This window comes from Antechinus flavipes, chromosome 2 (genome assembly GCF_016432865.1).
Source record: "Antechinus flavipes isolate AdamAnt ecotype Samford, QLD, Australia chromosome 2, AdamAnt_v2, whole genome shotgun sequence".
NCBI lineage: Eukaryota > Metazoa > Chordata > Mammalia > Dasyuromorphia > Dasyuridae > Antechinus > Antechinus flavipes.
This window is the reverse complement of record NC_067399.1, coordinates 3,541,409-3,561,663: the sequence shown is the minus strand read 5'-3', so window position 1 is coordinate 3,561,663 and position 20,255 is coordinate 3,541,409. Positions and strand designations below refer to the sequence as shown.

The 20,255-nt window shown below is 65.6% G+C and overlaps 1 protein-coding gene across 1 annotated transcript in view; it reads right to left on the bottom strand.

Annotated features, from left to right (window-relative positions):
• Positions 1-19,285, bottom strand: part of APOB (apolipoprotein B) — a 30,974-nt gene extending 11,689 nt beyond the window's left edge. Inside the window, exons 1-25 of the mRNA XM_051974079.1 lie at positions 19,150-19,285; positions 18,409-18,444; positions 17,475-17,590; positions 15,446-15,591; positions 15,066-15,219; positions 14,336-14,491; positions 12,501-12,625; positions 11,981-12,066; positions 11,509-11,734; positions 10,558-10,785; positions 10,247-10,364; positions 10,004-10,150; positions 9,093-9,304; positions 8,359-8,596; positions 7,968-8,144; positions 7,099-7,290; positions 6,656-6,823; positions 6,224-6,435; positions 5,861-6,046; positions 5,381-5,499; positions 4,785-4,995; positions 4,351-4,526; positions 3,598-3,773; positions 3,131-3,261; positions 2,206-2,588 (exon numbers count right to left, since the gene is read on the bottom strand). Of these exons, the coding sequence (XP_051830039.1) occupies positions 2,206-2,588; positions 3,131-3,261; positions 3,598-3,773; positions 4,351-4,526; positions 4,785-4,995; positions 5,381-5,499; positions 5,861-6,046; positions 6,224-6,435; positions 6,656-6,823; positions 7,099-7,290; positions 7,968-8,144; positions 8,359-8,596; positions 9,093-9,304; positions 10,004-10,150; positions 10,247-10,364; positions 10,558-10,785; positions 11,509-11,734; positions 11,981-12,066; positions 12,501-12,625; positions 14,336-14,491; positions 15,066-15,219; positions 15,446-15,591; positions 17,475-17,590; positions 18,409-18,444; positions 19,150-19,207 (4,177 nt within the window). The 5' untranslated portion in view covers positions 19,208-19,285. The remainder of the gene's footprint in view (positions 1-2,205; positions 2,589-3,130; positions 3,262-3,597; positions 3,774-4,350; positions 4,527-4,784; positions 4,996-5,380; positions 5,500-5,860; positions 6,047-6,223; positions 6,436-6,655; positions 6,824-7,098; positions 7,291-7,967; positions 8,145-8,358; positions 8,597-9,092; positions 9,305-10,003; positions 10,151-10,246; positions 10,365-10,557; positions 10,786-11,508; positions 11,735-11,980; positions 12,067-12,500; positions 12,626-14,335; positions 14,492-15,065; positions 15,220-15,445; positions 15,592-17,474; positions 17,591-18,408; positions 18,445-19,149) is intronic.
• Between the last annotated feature and the right edge of the window lie 970 nt (positions 19,286-20,255).

The following is a 20,255-nucleotide window of genomic DNA, read 5'->3' as shown; positions in this document are numbered from 1 at the left end:
ACCTAACCCTGCTTGCCCCAGGTTCCTCATCTGTAAAACGAACCATCAAAGGAAAGGGCAAAGCCCTCCAGTGCTTTTGCTGAGAAAATCCCCAGTGGAGGCACAAAGAGCTGGATGGGACCGAATGCAGACAGCCACAAATAATCCTCTCCAACCAAAATCTTTGTTAAAGCTTCCCAGTAAGTCGCTCCTGTCCTATTTATCCAAAGACTAGTCTGTTGGCTGCTCCACTCCTACCTGCACAGATAAAATGATTAAAACCTGTCCCGGCTCCACACCCCGACACGGTCAGAAAGCTTAGGCAGGGAGTGAGGCGGGGAGCCCGCCTTGCGCCGGGATGATCCTCCTCTAGACCCTGACAGCTACTGAAGAAATGAAATGAAGCAGCCGGTTTCCCCAAAGACTTTTAGTTCTGTCTGTTTCTGAGTCATGTGGCCCCCACCTGCCCACTGGGATTGTGGCTTCTGCCATTGCTCCCCAAGACCCCACCCATCCACTTCCTAGCATGGTCACTGAACTGTGGACGAACGAATGGAAAGATGGGTGGATGAAGGAAAGACTAGATGAATAAATGTATATATGTATATATATATGGGTGAATGAATGTTAGATGGATAGATGGACATATTAATGAGTAGATGGATGGATGGACATATTAATGGATGGGTGGATGGATGAGTGAATGAATGGAAGGATAGATAGAGGGACATTAATGAGTGGATGGATGGATGGATGGATGGATGAATGAATGTTAGGATGGATAGATGGACATATTAATGAGTAGATGGATGGATGGATGGATGGGTGAATGAATAGAAGGATGGATAGAGGGACATATTAATGAGTGGATGGATGGATGGGTGAATGAATGGAAGGATGGATAGAGGGACACATTAATGAGTGGATGGATGGATGGATGAGTGAATACATGGAAGGATGGATAGATGGACATATAAATGAGTGGGTGGATGGATGGACATATTAATAAATGGATGGATGGATGGTAAGATGGATGAATGAATGGAAGGATGGAAGGAAGGATGGATGAACTATAAATGAGTGGATGATGGATGGATGAGGAAAGGAATGTAAGTATGTTCGTATGTAAGAAAGGAGAGATGGATCACGTGAAGGAGGGTGTGTCTGCTTAGCACCAAGAGAAGCATAGATAATGGTGGAGGAGGAGGCAACATGGGGGGATTGCTGCTGCAGGTGAGTGGGAGATGTCCGCGGACTAAGTGCCTATGTTCATTTTCGGGGGGGGGGAGACTGAGGTCCAGGACGAAGGGACCTCCCTTGCGTGTTCCTGGGGGACGAGCTAATTTGGCCGCATTTGGCAGACCCCCCCCCCCAGGCTCTGTTTCATGCCGTGCAGGAAGACGCAGGGTCTGCCTCAACGTGCATTGTGGCCACATTTAGGTCACCCTTTCGCGGGATGTGAGGACTCATGGGAAGATGGGAGAACCTGGCAAAGGGGCTGAGGATGGTCATGGTGTGTTCAGTGAAAATCAGTGAGCCAGGGGAAGGCGCTGCCTTCCTGAAATGGCTCTACTTTTCACACCTCCAAAGGAATGGCAGCACAGAGAGCGCCGGACCTGGAGTCAGGAACACTCATCTTCCCGAGTTCAAACCCAGTCTCAGACACTTCTTGGCCGTGAGACCCCCGGCCAGTCGCGTCACCCTGACTCAGTTTCCTCATCTGTAAAACGAGCTGGAGGAGATGGCCAACCCCTCCCGTATCTCTGCTGAGAAAACCCCAAAGGGGCTCAGGGGGAGCCGGCGTGACTGGCAATGACAAAGCAGCCATTTTACAAGCAAACCCAACCCCACCAAAGGTGACTTTGTTTTGAATCCAACAAGAACCTTAGCTTTGTAGGAGCCAGGGGGCCACGGGCCCCTCAGCCTCCTGTTTTCTGGAGAGTTTGTCTCTATGCAACTATGCAGCACCACAGTGTGCCTAGGGAGGCAAAGCCAGCAGAGGCCTCGGACCCCGCCCCGCCAGCCTCCACCTCCCCTCACCCACAACAAGGCGAAGTTCTCTTCTGGGAGCGGCTCCCGTGTGGACCCCTTCTCCCCTCTGGGAGGCGCACTCCCCTCTCCGGCCCAGTGCCGCTTCTCTTCCCCCGTCCCCCTGCAGAGGCTCTGCCCAGTGTCCATTCAGCAGCTGCTTCCTGGCATCTCGGGCGGGACCCCGGGCCGGCTCACCTTGCACACTGAAGGAGAGGAGCTCGAGGGCCGAGTCGGCTTTGAGGTGGTAGCGGCCCTGGAAGCTGACGTGCTCGGCCTTGGGGGCCGTGGTGTTCCCCAGGGACCAGGAGGCCGACCAGTTGTAGAGGTTGCTGTGGACGTTGGTGGAGAAGTCGAAGACGCCCAGCAGGGGTACCCGGAGCGGGTAGGACTTGGGGATGCTCAGCGGGGGCACCCGGAACTCCCTGGAGGGCACCTGGAGCCCGATGGCCCGCAGGTCCAGGGCGGGCGTCCGGATCACCCGGCTCAGCTGGAGCTGCTCCAGGGATGTCCCGCCGAAAAGCAGAGGGATATCCACGTCCACGTGGTCCTTGTTCAGTGTGTATCTGACCCGGCCGTCGCTGTAAGCAAGCGGGGGAGAGGAAGCACGTGAAGGGACCGCAGAGGAGAAGCTCGGAATGAAGGGTGGGGGGCTCCAGGCCTGTGTCCCCAGCCAGGTCACTGCCTGGCCAGCTAGCCGGCTCCCTCGCTAACGGGATAGCTCACTGGCTCACTGGCTCACTGACTAACAGGATAGCTCACTGGCTCACTGGCTCACTGCCTCACTGGCTCACTGGATCACTGACTGACTAACAGGCTGGCTAGCCAGTTAACTGGATAGCTCACTAGATAACTAACTGGCTAACATTAGCTAGCTAACTAACTAGTTGGCTGGATAACTAACTGGCTAAGTGTTAATGTGCCTTAGCTGAGTTCTGAACTTTTTGGAGCCTTACTTTCCTTGTCTGTTGAATGGGGAGAACAGGCTGTACCCCAGCTTGTACAGGGGCCACCTTTCTGTTCCTTCTTGACCCTGCAACACCTGCCCACCAAGAGACCCAGAAGCCCCTCGTCCCGGGTGCCCCACCCCCGGCTCTGCAGACAGGCTCCCTTCCTCCTTTACCTTTTCAGGAACAGGTTGTCAGGGACCTGGAGCTTGGGCATCTCCCACTCCTGGAGGTTCTGGAGCTTTCTCCGCAGGGTCTCCCCATAAGGGAGGTTCTGGGATGCCTTCTGAAACCATGTGTTGGTAGCCTAGAGGAGGGGGAAGGGCAGCTTCAGGCCAGTGGGGCTGGATTTGCAGGGGAGTCTGGGAGGGGATCAGGGGAGGCCGAGGACCGAGGGCCCCTGGGATGGCTCGGGGAGGGGGGGACTGTTGTACCCTTGGAGGCAGCCAGGTCCCAGGCCCACGGAGGCGGGTGAATAAATGCCCCAAGTCCAGCCCCCAGAGGCAGCCCCCCGAAGGGCTCTACTGGAGGCAGCCCCAGGGAGGACGGGCCCTGAGGGGGGGTCCCTCAGCCCACCCTCCCCCAGGAACCCCCGGCCACCACAGCCGGCCCGTCCTCTCCTGGGGCAGCTCGCCTCGCTCACCGCTATTAACTTGGTGCCCATGTGCCGGACGGTCATGTCCGTGTGAGCGACCTTGTGGTCCAGCCAGTCCTGGGCGCGCCGGCGCAGGCTCCCCCCGAAAGCGGAGGCCTCCGAGAGCAGCTTCTGGGTTTTTGTGTTTGTGCCCGTCTTCCATTCAAATTCGAGCTTATTGTCATCTGAAAAAGCAAAGGCTGTGAGCTGGTGGTGCCCGAGGGAAGCCCAGTGCCCTCGCCACCACCCGGGGGGAGCCCGGCCCTGGTGGTGCCTGGGGGAAGCCCAGCACCCTCAGTGCCACCCAGGGGGAGCCCAGTACCCTCAGTGCCACCCAGGGGGAGCTCAGCCCTGGTGGTGCCCGGGGGAGCCCGGCCCTGGTGGTGCCTGGGAGAGCCTGGCCCTGGTGGTGCCCGAGGGAAGCCTGGCCCTGGTGGTGCCCGGGGGAGCCCGGCCCTGGTGGTGCCCGGGGGGAGCCCAGTGCTCTCAGTGCCACCCAGGGGGAGCCCAGTGCCCTCAGTGCCACCCAGGGGGAGCCCGGCCCTGGTGGTGCCTGGGGGAGCCCAGTGCCCTCAGTGCCACCCGGGGGGAGCCCGGCCCTGGTGGTGCCTGGGGGAGCCCAGTGCCCTCAGTGCCACCCAGGGGGAGCCCAGCCCTGGTGGTGCCCGGGGGAGCCCGGCCCTGGTGGTGCCTGGGGAAGCCCAGTGCCCTCGCCACCACCCGGGGGGAGCCCGCCGCCCTCACCACCGCCCCCGCCCCTACCGTGCTGCCAGGCCGCTTTCTGGGAGACGGTGGTGCCGTGGGCGGAGGCCGAGCTCTCCACCTGCAGCAGGAGCCTCTCGGGGGAGCGCTGCACCAGGACTTCACTCCGGGCCTCGGCCTGCAGCAGGGGCACCGAGAGCACCGCGCCGATCACGCCCTGCTCCTTCCGGTCGCACCTGTGGGGAACCGAAGCGGGCACGGTCAGCGCCGGTCACCTGCAGCCAGGGCCCGCTTGGCGGGGCTGCCCGGGCAAGGCCGGGGCCAGAGGCTGGACCCCTGAGTCCGGAAGCGCCACGGCTCAGGACAGAGGTGCAGAGAAGGGGGGGGAGTCCTGGGGGGGCCGCGCTGGGGGGGCTGTTACAGGGGGGAAACTGAGGCAGGCGGAGCTCTGGTGCCCCGAGGCGGCCGGCCCATCCCCCCGAGCCCCAGGTTACCTGAGGTGGCCGGTGAGGGTCACTTCCGACTTCTTCCTGTCCTGGAGATCCAGGGCGAGGCTGTAGAACACGCCCTCCTCGTCCGACTGGTCCTGGACCCTCAGGCTGGCCCCGAGGTCCACGCCCAAGCCCGGCACCTGCAGCTCGCCCGTCAGAGCGGCCCGGCTTCGGTGGTAGCGGAAGGTCATGGCGGCCTCGCTGGGCAGCGGCTCTGAAACAGTGTCCCTCCTGAGCGCCTGGATCGGGCCGGCCGAGCCCGAGGGAGCCGCTTGCCCCGGACCCCGGCCTCCCCCTGCCCCCCCTGCTCCCGGGACACTGGGGCCTCCTCCTCCTTTCCTCCCCCCCACCCCTGGATGCCAGGGCCTCCCCTCCCCCTTCTGCTTCTCTCTGGGCATCCATGGCTCCTCCCCCTCTAGGCTGGGCCCGGTCTCTCTGTCTGGGGGCCCTGGAGGTGGGAGCCCCTGCAGCGTCCCCCTGTGCACGAGCGCTCCTACCCTGTACCAGGCACAGGGACCCCCACCCCGGGGTGCCTCCACGCCCCCTGACGCCCCCCACAGGATGCCCTGGGCACCCACACTCTGGGGGGAGGGGCTCACCTGCCTGCACAGCAAACCTCAGCTGGTCCACCGCGTCCGGCCCCCGGCCCTGCAGCTCATAGGTGACGCCCGCCGTATATTCCTCCACCTCCCCCGTGGGCCGGAGCTCCAGCTCAAACCTGAGGGAGCAGGGACGGGGGCTCACCGCCTGCCGCTGACCCCAGCCCCCTCCCTCCCGCCCTCTCCCCGGAGGGGCCCCCAGAGTCAGCAGGGAGAAGTGGGGGGCACAGCCCCCCCGGGCCCGGACGAGAGGCTGGGACGCCCTGGGCGACTGGAGCCCTGCATGGAGGGGGCAGTGACGAAGGCCGGGCCCTCAGCCTGACCCCGAGCCCTCGGGGCTTCCCGGGGCCTCCTGGGAGGCCGGGCCGGGGCTGGGGGGGCCGAGGCCCTGCTGAGTCCTGCTCCCTCCTTTCCCGGGGAGAAGGGAAGCCCCCCCCTTTGGGCCGGGGATGGAGGCCGGGACCCCCACGAGGGCGGCACCTGGTGTCCCCGGTGAGCGGGTAGTAGGGCGCGGCCTCGATGGAGCTGGCGTTGGAGTAAGCCAGGCTGGCGCAGCAGCTGAGGCCCCTGAGGAGGGGTCTGCACTCCGACCACGACCGTCTGTTCTCGATCAGGGGCGGGATCACCTTGGAGTACGTGGTGGTGGAGACCAGGTGGAGGCTGTTACTGCAAGGGAAAGGGGGGGTCAGCACGGCCTCTCCCGCCCCCCTTCCCCCGGGGTCTGTCTGGGGGGCCCAGCCCCTCCCTCCCTCCCTGCAGAGAGGGGAGGGGGCCCCAGAAGGATCCGCCCGCCGGGACTCAGCCCCCCTCCCCCCCCAGGCCCGGGCCAGCCCGAGGGCCCACCTGGCCCGGAAGAGCTTGACGGGCCCCTTGGGAGCGGGGATGGCGAGCTTGAGCCGGCCCCTGGTCAGCGCCAGGCGAGCCTCCAGGCCGGACTCGTGGAAGAGGTTGGAGTTCATCTGGACGCCGCTCCAGGCGAAGTTCGGGATGGTCACCCCCACGTGGGTCACAAACTCCACGGCCACGGAGGGTTTGGCCACCAGCTCCGCCTGCATCTGGGGGGGAAGGGGGCTCTCAGGCCCGAGCTTCGGCGGCCTCCCCGGAGGCCAAAGGCCAGGGGGCCCCTCTGGGACCCATCCGGCCCGGCCCGCACCAGGCTGCCCTTGGGGGCTCCAAAGCTTCCCCTGCCCCCGGCCAGGAGCCTCCCGTCTCCTCCGCAGCCTCAGCATCCCCCCCCCGCCGGGGCTCCCCCATTCTCTCGCCCCCGGGACTCACGTTCGCCATCTGCAGCTTCATCCCGGCCCTGAGCCCGGGGGTGACCAGGCCGGACGTGGACAGCTGGAGGGGCAGCCCCGCTCCGGTGGGGAGCTCGATGGAGCTTTCCATGAAGATGTAGTGGACAAAGAGGTCGTTCTTGGAGCCTTCGGCCAGGGCCGCCGCCACCTGGGGGCGCCCCGAGAAGCCGCGTGAGGGGGAGCACAGCGAGCCCCCTCCTGCCCCCGGGGCCCCCTGGGTGCCCAATGCAGGGCCCTTCCCGCCCCCGGGGCCCCCTGGGTGCCCAATGCAGGGCCCTTCCCGCCCCCGGGGCCCCCTGGGTGCCCAATGCAGGGCCCTTCCAGCCCCTGGGTGACCGAGCCGGCTCCTGGTGGGCCTGGACGCCCTGAGGGTCTGGGGACCCCCCTCCCCACTGGGGACCCGGTCAGAGTCCGGACACTCACCATCTGAGGGAGGCCGCGCAAGGCCTTGGCCATGCCGAGGAGCTTCGCGCCCAGGACCTTGAGCTCCTCCAGCCTGACGTAGCCCAGCTCCTCGCCCAGGAGGCGCAGGTAGGCCTCGGCCTGAGGGGCTTCCGCGGACCCCAAGTCCTTGAGGAGCTTCTGGAAGTTGCGCATGAGCCCGTTCACCATGTCCTGCAGGTGGAGGAGAGAGAGGGCGGAGGCTGACCACGGCCGGCCGTCTACCGGGCAACAGCGGGGCCGTCCACCGGGCAATGGTGGGATCTTCCACTGGACAATGACAGGGCCGTCCACTAGGTAAAAGTGGGGCTGTCCACCGGGCAACAGCGGGACCGTCCACTGGGCAATAATGGGACCCCATTGTCTGGGCAGAACTAGACAGAGCTGGGCTGGGGCCAGGGGGCCCCTGGAGGTGGAGCCGCGGAAGGAGCTCAGGGGAAAGGGGAGCGGGGCTTCAGGACGCCCTGACTGCCCTGGGGAGCAGGAGCAGGAGCCTGCGGGAACGGGTGGGGGGCCAAGGGGGGCCGGCCGGCGCTCCGGCCTGGGAGGCTGTGGGTTGGGTGAGCCGCAGGGAGGATTCCCACCCCCCGTGGTGTAGATGGATGCCCCCCCCCCCAGCAGAGGCCCAGGCTGACCTGCGTCACAACCCCCAGCCCCCACAGGACTGCCCACACTCGAGCATCCTGGCTGACCCAGGGCCTTCCCAAAGCCAAAAGGCTGCTTTTCCCAGCAGCCTCCAGGCCGGGGGACCCTAACCCCCAGTGGAGTTTCCCAGCAGGGAGGAGGTCAGTGATGGGAAGAGCCGGGCGAGAATTTGGGGGAGCGACGTGGCAGGCGGGGGGCCCGAGTACCTGGTCCCTTTTCTCTTCCCTGGAGTAGCCGAAGTGGTCCTCTAAGACCTTGGACACCGAGGAGGGAACTCGCCCGTCCACCCAGTACAAGGCTTTGGTGGCGCTGTCCGGGAAGAAGCCCTGCTTCCCGAAGAGGGCCTCCAGGGTGGGCCCGTAGGCCTTCCCCTCCAGGCCCACCTGAGGAGAAGGAGCCATCGTCAGGGCCCCTCCCCTGGGAAAGAGCCCCCACCCGGCCGGCTGACTCCCTGGTGCAGGGAGGTGCCCCCGACCTCACCCCACCCCCAAGCTGTCTGGGGTGAGTCCTGGGGAGCGGCAGGAGGCAGAGGGGGCTTCTGGGCCGGCCCCTGCCCCTTGTCCCCAGATCCTCGGGATGGAGGGTCTCAGGACTAACCTCAAAGAGGTCGGTGGGCTGGAAGCCGAAGATGGAGAGGGTGGTCTTCAGCATGGCCTCCTTGGGGAGGTAGTTGTGGGGGTCCAGCAGCAGGTTCCCCTCCACCTTGGCAGAGAAGGGGCTGAGGGAGGGGATGGACACGGCCTTGGAGAGCTGGTAGTTCTGGGAAAACCTCCGGAAGTCCATGGCCTCGGGCAGCTGGGAGCCCTGGAGAGCTGCTTCCACTTGGCTTCGGAGGCTGGAGGAGAGCAGAGTGGGGTTTGCCGGGATGCCCCAGAGCTCCCGGCTCCCGGCCAGGTCCCCGAGCTCTGGCACCCCCTGCTCTCCAGGGCCCCGAGCCCCTGCGTCCGGCCTGGGGGCTCCACAAGAGCTGGGGGGTCTGCCTGCCTCTAGTCTCCCTCCCCACTAAGTGAGCTTCCTCAGGCTCAGGGAGGCCTGTCACCCCCTACTCAGTAACCACGGGTAGCTCCCGATGCCTCGGGGCGCCTTTCCGCACTGCCCGCCTCCCCACTTTTCCTCCCCATCCCCCGCACCTCGCTGGGTCACTGACCCCCACCCCGGGCCCCTGGGGGGATGCCTCTTTCCCACCCCCTCGGCCCTCTGGGGAAGGACCCCCGGACCCTCCCTGCCCAGTCTGGCCTGAGGCCCCGCCCCCGGGCCGTGGAGGGGATGGGGGGCGGGCGCGGCCGGAGGGAGGGGCGGGGCGGGCGCGGCCGGGGCGGGGCCTCCCTTACTCTTGCACACTCAGATCCTGGGAGACCAGGACGTTGGCCAGGTGGGAGGCCACGAAGCTCCGCACTTGCTCGCTCTTCTCGGCCTGCAGCGCGCTCACCACTCGCGCCAGCCCCTCGCGGCCCGGCCGCCGCATCAGCAGGAGGTAGGCCGCCAGCCGCTTGTCCTCCGGGGAGGCGCCGTCCAGGAAGGCCCGCAGCAGGACGCCGCGCACCTGCAGCCAGAGACGCAGACCGTCGGGCCGCCGCCGCTGCTTGGCGGCCCGGGCGCAGCCTCCCACAGCCCCGACTCCCCTCCGCCAAAGGCCCCGCTACGCTGGGCAAGGGAGCTCCCGGGGCCGGAGGCAGGTGCCCCAAGGCCGGAGAAGGGAGCGCGCTCCGCCCGCTGAGCGCTCTGGACTCCTCGGTTCTCCCAGGCCGGGAGGGGCGCAGTGACAGGGGAGGAAACCGAGGCAGTCAGAGGCCGCGGGACGTGCAGGAACCCGCGCAGCTGGGCTAGAACTCAGGTCCCGGTCCCAGGCCCCGCGCTGCCTCCTCCAAGTCCCGCCCGGCCCTCCCGGTGCCCCGTGCTGCAGCCCCTCCTGGGCCCAAGTCCCCGCGGGAAACGCCTGTGGTTGCACTGAGAGGCCGGGCCGGCCCCCATGGGCGCCTGTGCTGGGCCTGGAACGTCCCTTCTCCTCAGCTGACCATCAGAACCTTCGCCTGTGTTTAAAGTCTTCTGCCTTGCTATGAACAGGGCGATGAGAACGGAGGGGAGGGTCAGGGGCTTCGGGGGCGCGGTGAGCGCTGTGGGGAACCCGACCGCAGTCTGGCCCACTGGGGACCCGCCCTCACTGCGCAGAGAAAGCCCTTGGTGGCGCAGAAACGCCTCCTGAGCGGGAGGCTCGGGGCAGCCGCCACTGCCCGGGTCTCACCTCCTCCGTCAGCTCCATCTTGCGCAGGGCCTGGATGGCGGCTTTCTGCACGGCGAGGGACGCCGCGGGGCTCTCGATGCATTTCAGGACCGAGGCCTTCAGCCCGGGGTTCCCTTCCTCCAGGGCTCCGCCCATGTTGCCGATAACCTGCCAGGAGAAGGAGAGGCCCCCATTAGAGGAAGGCTGGGGAAACTGAGGCTGGTGGGGGAGGGGAGGAGCCCTGCTGGGGGAGCAGGTCCGTACCCTGAGGGTCAGGTAGGTGGCTTCCTCGTTGCCGGCACACTCGTCGCCCAGCCGGGAGATCAGGAAGTTGGCGACTGCCGTCAGCTCCTCTAACTCCACGACCGTCTGAGGCTGGAATCTGGGGGGCAGAGAGCAGAGGTACTGGGGACCGGGAGACCCGCGGTGCTCTGCCAGCCAGAGGCCCCTTAGGGGAGACCCTCGGGAGGAGGCTCTGTCTCCCAGGGCCCGGGGCAGGGTTGTGGGTGGGCGTTCCTCCCCCCTCCCCCATCCCTCCTCCCCCTCCCGTGGCTCCCGGCAGCGGGGGCACTCACTTGTTCACCACGTGGCTCAGGGCGTAGAGGGTGACACGGTTTGGCCGTTCCTGGGCCACTTCGAGGATTTCCCGCAGCCTCTGGGCGGAGGGCCGGGGAACCAGCGCCATGATGTAGGTGGCGGTGTCCATCAGCAGGGGGTCGGCTTTCTCGGTTTTCAGCCAGCGCAGGATGTGAGCGTAGCACTGGGGCTGCCCACACTGCACCAGGGCCTGCAGGGCGAGGGGGCTGCGGGCACAGAGGGCACGGGTTTGGGCTCGGCCGTTCCCTTTCGGTCCCTCCCACTGCTAAGTCTCCTGGGGCTCCCGGGCCTCTGCCCACGGCTAGCCCTGGGATGGTCCTCCCCCTTCTGCCCTCTACAGCCCAGCTGGGATGGCCTTCGGCCCAGGCTGCCCGCCTACTCCCCCTGCCAGGGAGGACCTGCCCTCTGTTCTGCAGGAGCCTGGTGTGCCAGGAGACCGGGAGTCCCCCAAGGGCGGGAGCTTCACCAGAACTGAGCCCGGCCTGTTCCTCAGCACCCCCCAAGCCCTGGCCCAGGTCCTGCTCTATCCCCGGCTCCTCGGCCGGCTGGCACCTCCTTCCTGCCTCTGGACCTTGTGCTCTCCACCCTCCTCCTCCTCCTCCTCCTTCCCAGGGGGTGCTCCTTATCTTCCTTCCCTTCCTGGCCCAAAATCTGCTTCTTCTGTGGAACTTTCTCTGGTCCCCAATACAGTGATCACCCCCATACCCAAGCTTTGGCCCCCAGTATGTGGTCACCGCATACCCAAGCCTTCCCTGACCTCCCAAAGCAGTGATCGGCTTGGGGACTTTCTGCCCGGCTGCCTTGTGAAGGGGCTGCCACGGGTTACCTTGAGCTGGATCTGTGCCCCCCCCGTCCCCCCAGGCCTTCCCAGGCCTTCCCAGGCCAGTCTCTGGCTACGGCTCGGGCCTCCAGGGCCCCAGCGACAGTACCTGGACACCTGGAGTAGCTCGGGCCAAAGGGAGGCGACGGCCTCGCTGCTAAGGGCCCTCAGGCCGGTGACCAGCCTGCCGAAGAGCTTGGCCCGGTGCTCGCCTCGCTCGGAGACCGCCAGCTTCTGTAGCTCCTGCAGGGTCTGCAGAACCTCCTCCTTGCCCTCCTTGGCGGGGGCCGCGGCCTCCACGTTCTCCAGGGCCAGGCCTTTCTTCGGGAAGGCGTCTGGAAGACGGGAGAGGTCTCAGCACCGGCGGGAGAGGTCTCAGTGTCGGCGGGAGCCCCGGCCTGAGCCCCCTCTCGCCACTGGGAATGGCCTCCAGTGGCCACATGGGGTCCAGCCCAGACCCCGGGAGGGGAGGACCGGCCCGTGCCTGGGAGGCTCTCCAAGAGGCCCAAGAGAGGGCCCAGAATCCGCTTGTATCCCCTGCACTCCCCCCTGCCCGGCCCGGCCTCTCCCAGGCTTCCCACCTTCGTCAAAGAAGCGGCTGTTGATCTTGGGGGTGTCTTCAAGTTTCAGAGTCTGCGTGATGTGGGCCTTCATGCCATAGTGACCCCTGAGATACAGAATGGTCTCTCTCAGCGGGCTCCACACCCGGTGGGCACCACCCCTCCTGCCCACCGTCCTGCTCAGCCAGGCTTCCCCCTAGAGACCCCCTTCTGCCCCAGCTCTTGGGCACCCCGGAGTCCCCATCACCAAGCTTAAGGGCCCGCAGCCTAACGGCGTCCTCAGTCAGACTCCGGCCTCCCCCGCTCACCCTCATCGCCACCATGCCCACAGATTGCCTGGTGACCGGCCCCACTGGCCGGCCAGATTTCCTTCTCTGGCGACCGGTCTCAGGCCAGCAGTATGAGCCCCAGGCCCCTGCCCCCACGTTCTAGGACAAACTGGCCCAGTGGGCTCAGCGAGACCCTGGCACAGCCCCAGGGCCTGGTCCACCTGCCCCACCCCCAGGCGGGGCGCCCAGTGAGAGTCGGCCAGGGCACGTACTTGTAGGAGAAGGGCAGGAAGAGGTGCTGCTCCTTGCAGACGGCTTCCACCACATGCTTCCTTCGGGGGTCCACAGTGTACACGCACTCCTGCTGGCTGCTGAGCGTCCTGGACAAGGGGCCGCCCTGGGAAGGAGAATCGGGGAGCGGCGTCCACCTTGGGCCCGGGCCGGGGATGCCCCGCTCAGCTCCCACTCCAAGCTTTCCCCGTGCCCGGGGGCTGCCTCCGGGCGGGACCGAGCCAAGCCTGGCCAGAACGAGATGCCCACCTGCTCTGGGCAAAGCCTGCTTCCCAGAAGCCCCTGCTCCCTGATCCCTTCCCTGGCTGTGGAGAAAGCTTGCCACTCTCCCGACCTGGGCAGCTTCACACCTTCTATTACTATTATTATTTCTGTTTCAAATTAGGGCACCTTGTCTCCCTAGACAGACTAGTAGGGCTCAGAGCAGCCTCTGGGGCACCCCCAGCCCAGGCCAGTCCTGCAGCCCTTGGGAGCCCCCCAGCCCAGGCCAGTCCTGCAGCCCTCGGGAGCCCCCCAGCCCAGGCCAGTCCTGCAGCCCTCGGGAGCCCCCCAGCCCAGGCCAGTCCTGCAGCCCTCGGGAGCCCCCCAGCCCAGGCCAGTCCTGCAGCCCTCGGGAGCCCCCCAGCCCAGGCCAGTCCTGCAGCCCCGGGATGCCCAGAGTTGGGCACTGTCAGGGCCTGCTCCACCAAGGCCTCTGGAATTCTCAGCCAATCCGTCTCCACATTAATCAAGGGCCTCCTTTTGTTCTTCCTCTGGGACACTGGAGGCCTGGCTGTCTTAGCCTGAGGACCCCACCTTGCCTCACACAGTGGCCTGAGCACCTTGGCCTTCCGCTGTGGATCTCCTTAATATTCCTAATTTTTATCTGCAAGCATGTACTCAGGGCTCAGTACTTGGCTCGTTTCTCCATTTTCACGCATCCGACCATTTGCGCTTTTGTTCATTCGTTTATACTTTTACATTCACTCCTTTGTTCATTCATTCACTGCCACCTTGTGCATCCGCTTGCTGATTCAGCCTGTGCTGGACAGCGCCCCAGGCCCAGGAGCACAAAGCCAGGGGTCTTTGCCTTTAGCTTCCATCCTAGCGAGGAACCCCAAGGACACGGAGCAATGGGAACGGACTGGGCAGCGGGAGAACGGGCCACGGGCAGCGGGAGGACGGGCCGCGGGCAGCGGGAGGACGGGCCGCGGGCAGCGGGAGGACGGGCCGCGGGCAGCGGAGGACGGGCCGCGGGCAGCGGGAGGACGGGCCGCGGGCAGCGGGAGGACGGGCCGCGGGCAGCGGGAGGACGGGCCGCGGGCAGCGGGAGGACGGGCCACGGGCAGCGGGAGGACGGGCCGCGGGCAGCGGAGAAGCTCCAGCCTGGCTGCCCTGCTCAGCCTGCCTCCCTCCAAGGAACGACGCCCGGGGCCCAGGCCCCGCTGCCTGTTGGCAATGGGGCCATTCTGAAGTCAATTCCAGGACCAGGTTGATGAAGTCCCGGGGACTCTGGGCTGCCACACAGAACGGGTCCAGCTTGGAGACTCAGGCCCATGGGAGACAAAGGGGAGGCGGGTGGGGGCTGAAGGAGAGGCTCAATCACAGCCTCTTTGTTAGAGGGAGCTCAGCGTCCTTCCTGAGCCCGGACAAAGCTGCCCATCCCTGGTCTGATGGCCGCCAAGTTTTCCCCTCTCCGGGCCTCTGGGGCCTGGGTGACTCCCCCCCCCTCCCCCGCCCAAGTCCGCGGCTGGGAGGCGGGGACTGGGCGAGCCCCGCCCCCTGTCGGAGATTGGGAGGGTTACTGACAGTCACTCTGAACCCCCGGGCCACTTACCAGGCCTTTGATGAGCGCAATGGGACTGGCGGCCTTGCGGACGGGCTTGAACCCGGCACAGTTTTCCAGGTTTCTGTTGATGGCGATTTCTGTGGCCACGTTTCCTTTCCGGGCCCGGACGGTGACGTCGCTGGAGCAGTTCCCGTACACGGTGTCCTGGGGGGAGAGGAGGGGGCGCATTGGGGGCCGCGAGGTTGGGGGTGGGCGGCGGGAGCAGCAAGAACTGGGAAGCCCCTCCCTGCCCGGGAAGGGGGAGGAGCCGGGTCCTCCCGGGGCCCCCTGTGCAGTCAGGCCCAACTAATCTCGGCAGGAAACCTCCCTCTGGGAAAGTTCAGGCTGCTCCCCGATTTCCCAGCCCCCCCTGGCGTTTCAGGGAGGGTGCCCCAACCCTCTGGGACGAGGGGAGCTGCCGGGCAGGCTGCCTCCCTCTGGGGGGGGGTACGAGGGCCGCCTGTGTTAACGCTGGAGGATCTGGCTGGGGGCCACCGGCCAATGGTTTTCTTGGGGGCCGGTTTGCCTGGGGCGCGGGAGATCCTGCCAGCGGGGCGCTAAGCACATGATAGGGCAGCTAGCCCTCACAGTAGGCAGACAAGACCGGGAACCAGAAGAGACGAGTTCGAGTTCTGTTTCACCAGCTGTGTGAGCCCCTGCCTCAGTTTCCTCAGGGGTGAAGTGGGAATCCCGTGAGGAACCCCCCAGGGCGTGGCCAGCCCCCAGAGCCGCTTCTCACCAGGGCCAGCACGCGCCGCTCCTCCTCCGTGTCCGTGGGCACCAGCAGCGCCGAGACCACGCCCCTCTTGATGTTGAGGATGTGCGCGGGCTCCGCGGCCTCGGGGTACAGGAGCACCTCCTTGCCGTCTGGGATGCGGAGCCGGAGCTCGTACCTGCGGGACAGACAGCCGTGGCCGCCCCCGCCTCCCGCCCGGCCCGCGGGGCTGGAAGCTGCTCCTTTCCCAGCAGGCCCCGGGCACGCCCCGTCCCTGCCCCCGAGTCTGCCCCGGTCCCTGCCCGGGGGACTGGGCCCGCTGGCCCGGCCCCGCTCTCTCCGCAGCTTCCCTGAGGCCTCCCCAGCCCCACCCGGCGGCCTCCCAGCCCGCCTCGCCTCCTCACCTGGAGAGGGCGGCGGCGAATTCGTCCGAGTTCTTGGTCTTCTTGAGCAGCGCTTTGCCGTCGGGGTCGAAGCCGTAGACTTCCTTGAGGCCGCATTGGCTCAGCCTCAGGACGAAGCTGCACGGCTGGGGAACTTCCAGCTCCACCTGAAACGGAGCCCGCGTGAGTGCTGGCCGGCCCGGGGCGCCCAGCTCAGGCCGCGGGGCCCAGCGCGGGGGGAGGCCGGGCAGCCGTGCCTCGGAGGGCCGAAGTGCAGGGCCTCCCCTCAGGGTCTGGAGGCCAGGCAGCCTTTCCTCGGAGGGCCGAAGCGTGGGGCCTGGCCTCAGGGTCCTGGGGGGCTCCATGGGCAGCCCTGCCTCAGAGGGCCAAAGCGTGGGGCCGATCTGGAGGCCGGGCAGCCCTTCCTCAGAGGGCCGAAGTGCGGGGCCTCCCCTCAGGGTCTGGAGGCCGGGCAGCCCTGCCTCGGAGGGCCGAAGCGTGGGGCCTCCCCTCAGGGTCCTGGGGGGCTCCATGGGCAGCCCGTCACAAGGTGCTGGGCCGAGCCTCCACGAGTAGGTGGGAGGAGCCTCAAACTTGGCTGATTGACTAAGCGACAATTACTCCCCAAAATGAGCTCGAGGCGATTGCCGCTTGGTCCAGCAGGGGCAGATGGCAGGGGCATCTATGGGAAAGGGGCAGCACCCTAAGCTCCTGAGGATGCCCCTGCCCTCTCCACAGCACCGGACCCCCCAGTTTTGTCCTTGCCGAGCATCGTCTAAACCTATGTTGGGGTCAGGCCAGGACGGGAGGAGAGGGGGCCGGTTCCTCCTCCGGAAGACCAGCCGCTCCTGAGCCAGTGTGGTGGCCCGGCCTTCCTCTCCCTCCTAAGCTGGAGAGCTCATTCCTGGCAGCTCCCACCTCCACTCAGGTGCCCCCACGGGGTCTCCCAGCCCCCCTTCCCCAACTCCCTGGGCATTTCAGGGCTGCTCATCACCATCAGGGCCGCTCTCTGAGCCCCCTCCCTGGCCTCCGCCCCGCCCCCCTCCCCACCAGTGCTAAGGAAGATGGACCCATCAGCCGGCCCCCTCGGCAGAAGCTGGTTCTCCAAGGGCGACGCTCCCTGCAGAACCAGTGCAGAGACCCCCCCTCTGTGGGAACCCCGAGTCCTGTCCACCTGCTGCTGCCCCCCAGACCTGGAAACCTTCCCCCAAACCTGGCCTTAAGGGGGGCCACCCTCCAAGACTGGGCCCCTGAGCAGGTGCTTCATGGAGGGTTCCCAAAGCACAGGCCGGTTGGTGTCCGTCCAGCCCCCCCGGAGTGTCCCAAGATGCCTCCTGGGAGCCGCCTGCAGGCCACCTGAGCCTCAGCGCCAGACCTCCCAGCGGCTCTGGGGTCCCTGCCCGCGGCCCACCCCTCTGGGCCCCAGCAGGGGGCTCCTGAGGGAGCATCAGGCAGAGCAGACAAAACGCTTGCTCTGCCGCCCCCAAACATCCGGACCCAGCCTGGCTGCCTTGGAGCTTCTACCCTGAGCGCCCCCCCCCCACTATGAGACAAAAGGATCAGCATTTCTCCTGGACAGGAACATCTCTGAGCAATAAGCACTAATTATGCACCGTCTGTGTGCCTGACTCTGCTGAGAACTAGATAGGAAGACTGGCTAATGCAGGGGTCCTCACACTACGGCCCGCGGGCCAGATGCAGCAGCTGAGGACGATTATCCCCCTCACAGGGCTAGGAAGTTTCTTTATTTAAAGGACCACAAAAAAGTTGTTTTTACTATAGTCCGGCCCTCCAACAGTGTGAGGGACAGTGAACTGGCCCCCTATTTAAAAAGTTTGAGGACCCCTGGACTCACTGGAGATACAAAGGCCCAGCCCTCCAGGGGGGGAGGTAGCCGGGCAGATTGGCCTGGAAGTGATGACCCCTGACTCTCCCCCAGGAAGCATCTTCCTGTGGGCAAGGGCTCTGGATTGGGCTCTGGGGGGAGAGGCCCCTCCCCTGCCACCCAAGGAAGCCCCTCCTCCTCCCCAGCCACCCTTGGGACACAGACCTTGCAGCTGATCTTGGTGCCGCTGTAGGAGTCCGCGGTGCCAGCCACGCTGCTGGCGCTCTCGGCTTCATAGCTGTACACGTATTTCCGGAGGTGTTTGAAGCGCGTGGCGTCCTCTGGAAAAAGGCAGGTTTTCTCAGGACCCCGGCAGGACTCCTGGGAGCCCGGAGGAGCTGGGGGCCCTGGGAGCCCCCGGGCTGGGCTTTGGTCTGCACTCACTCATGGTGACCCAAACCAAGCCTGCCTTCTTGTGCCAGAGGCGGGGGGCGGATCTCGGGGCCGGAGCCCTATCGAGGCTCCTGAGGCTCCTGCTGCGGCAGGGGCTGGGCCCACGGGGTGAATCCCCACCCTACTGTGGGGGTACAGAGCCCCTGTACCCCCAAATCTGCAGACCCCACTTATAGGACATTTGAGGATCTGGGCCAGGAACCAGGAGAGGCCGCGGGGCCGGGGGGAAGCCGGCTGCTAACCCAGGCGGGTCCCTCGCAGACAGCCCGCCAGCACCGGGAGCTGTCCTGCCTGCGGCCGGAGGGCGGGTCCGGCCAGCAGGTGGCGCCAGGCCCTTGCCAAAGAAAGGTGACCCTCCTTATTTGACTAAGGTTATTGGCTCAAAGCTGGACTCCAAAGGTCCCCGGGAGCCCCAGGGGTGGAGGTGGGGGAGGGGACAGGAAGGGTCAAGCAAACAGCATGGGGACAGCCTGGGGGGCGGTCAGCTGCCCATCAGGTGGCGCAAACCTGTCTGATCAATGATTAATCACCCCACCCACGACAGCAAGACCGTGTTGATTTTGGGGGAGGGGGCCCCTGAGCCTTAACTCGGGGGCTCCAAAGATCCCTTAGCCCAGGGGAGAGACTGGGGGCTCTTAGCCAGGGCAGCCAAACCACCCCCACCCAACCCCACGCCTCCCAGTACCCGAGCTTTCCAGGGACTTACTGGGACAGCTCGGGCTGTTTTCTGCCCCCTCCTCTTCTGGAAAGAAAGAAGAGAAATAATCCGGTGTGAATCTGTGGCAGCCACGACCAGGACCCTCACCCCCCACTTCGCGGGCTGCCCCCCTTCCCCCAAAGGGGCTCAGGCTTCCCTGGCGTTATCAATTCTCTAAGCAAGGATGCCCTCTGGAAATAAGGTTTCCTGTCTGACTACTTCGGCTGCCCTCCGGGGGTCCTGGCCTCCCTCACAGGGGTCTCGGCCATCCTCCTGTGGGTCCCGGCATCCTCCAGGGGTCCTGGCTACCCTCCCAGGGGTTCTGGCCACCCTCTTGGAGGTCCTGGCCACCCTCACAGGGGTCTCGGCCATCCTCCTGTGGGTCCTGGCATCCTCCAGGGGTCCTGGCTGCCCTCCCGGGAGTCCTGGCCTCCTCTGTGGGTCCTGGCCCACTGAGGCAGGCTCCTGCCTGTGTACCCCTCCTCTAGCAACTGGAGCTAAGCTGCTGCTGGCTCTCGGGGGGCATTCCTGGGCCTCCCCCTTTACCTCTGCCTCTGGCATCATCCTTGTGCCACATGCCAGGAGGCCTCGGACAAGGGACAAGGCGCCCCACCCCCAAACACCCCAGTGAGGCTTCCGCCCGGGCCGGGGGGCCAGCACACCCACGCCCCGTTCCTTTCTCCGGAGCAGATCCCAGAGCGCTCCTGCCCGGCCTTTGCCTGTGCCCCTGTCCATGAGCGAGACACTTACGGGAAGAGCTGCTGCCCAGGAGCAGCAGCAGGAGCAGGAGGGTGCCCCAGGGAGCCATGGCGGCCCGCCGGGGAGGGGGCTTCCTGCGAGCTCCCGAATGCGTCTCTGGCGTCCTCTGGCTGCTGTGAGGCTGCTCCCTGCTCTCCTCCTGCTGGCTGCCTCCGGAGAAATGAGGCCCCTCATTTGGAGCCTCCCTTATATAGTTCTCAGCCGCTGAGCTGGATGGGATAGGAAGTTCACAGAAGATTGCAAAAGGTCCAAAGGGCAGAGTCCTGGGTCCTCCTGCGTTTCCACCTTAGGTTTTCCTCGACTGAGGGCCCCAGCAGGAAAGGCAGGGAAGGCAGAGGAGAAAGGAGAGCCCCACAGTGGCCGGCTAGCCAGGGGAGCCCCACAATGGCCAGCCGGGAGAGCCCCACAATGGCCGGCCGGGAGAGCCCCACAGTGGCCGGCTAGCCAGGGGAGCCCCACAATGGCCGGCCGGGAGAGCCCCACAGTGGCCGGCTAGCCAGGGGAGCCCCACAATGGCCGGCCGGGAGAGCCCCACAGTGGCCGGCTAGCCAGGGGAGCCCCACAATGGCCGGCCGGAGAGCCCCACAGTGGCCGGCTAGCCAGGGGAGCCCCACAATGGCCAGCTGGGAGCCCCACAATGGCCAGCCCAGAGAGCTCCACAATGGCTGGCCAGCCTGGAGAGCCCCACAGTGGCCAGCTAGCCAGGAGGCATTTCTCCCAAGGAGCTGTCCTGCTCCAAGGGTTTTCTGAAAGTTCTTGGCCATGGAGGATGAGCCCCTGCCCTGAACCTTAGTTTTGGAGACTTCAGAGCTGTGGAAGGGACTTGGCAGAGATGGTCAGTCTCTTTCCCATGAGCAGAGAAGGAAACTGAGACCCAGACAAGAAAATGGGCTGCCTACCTTTTTATAGAGAAAAGCAACAGCTCATTGGAATAAAAGAATAAACCTTTAGTCCCTATTCAAATGGCTCTGACCCTCCCTCCATTCTTCCTTCCTCTTACTCTTCCTCCTTTCCTTCCTCCCTCTTTTCCTCCCTTTTTTCTTTCCTTCTTTCTTTCGTTCCTTCCCTTTCTTTCTTCCTTCTTCCTTTCTTCCTCC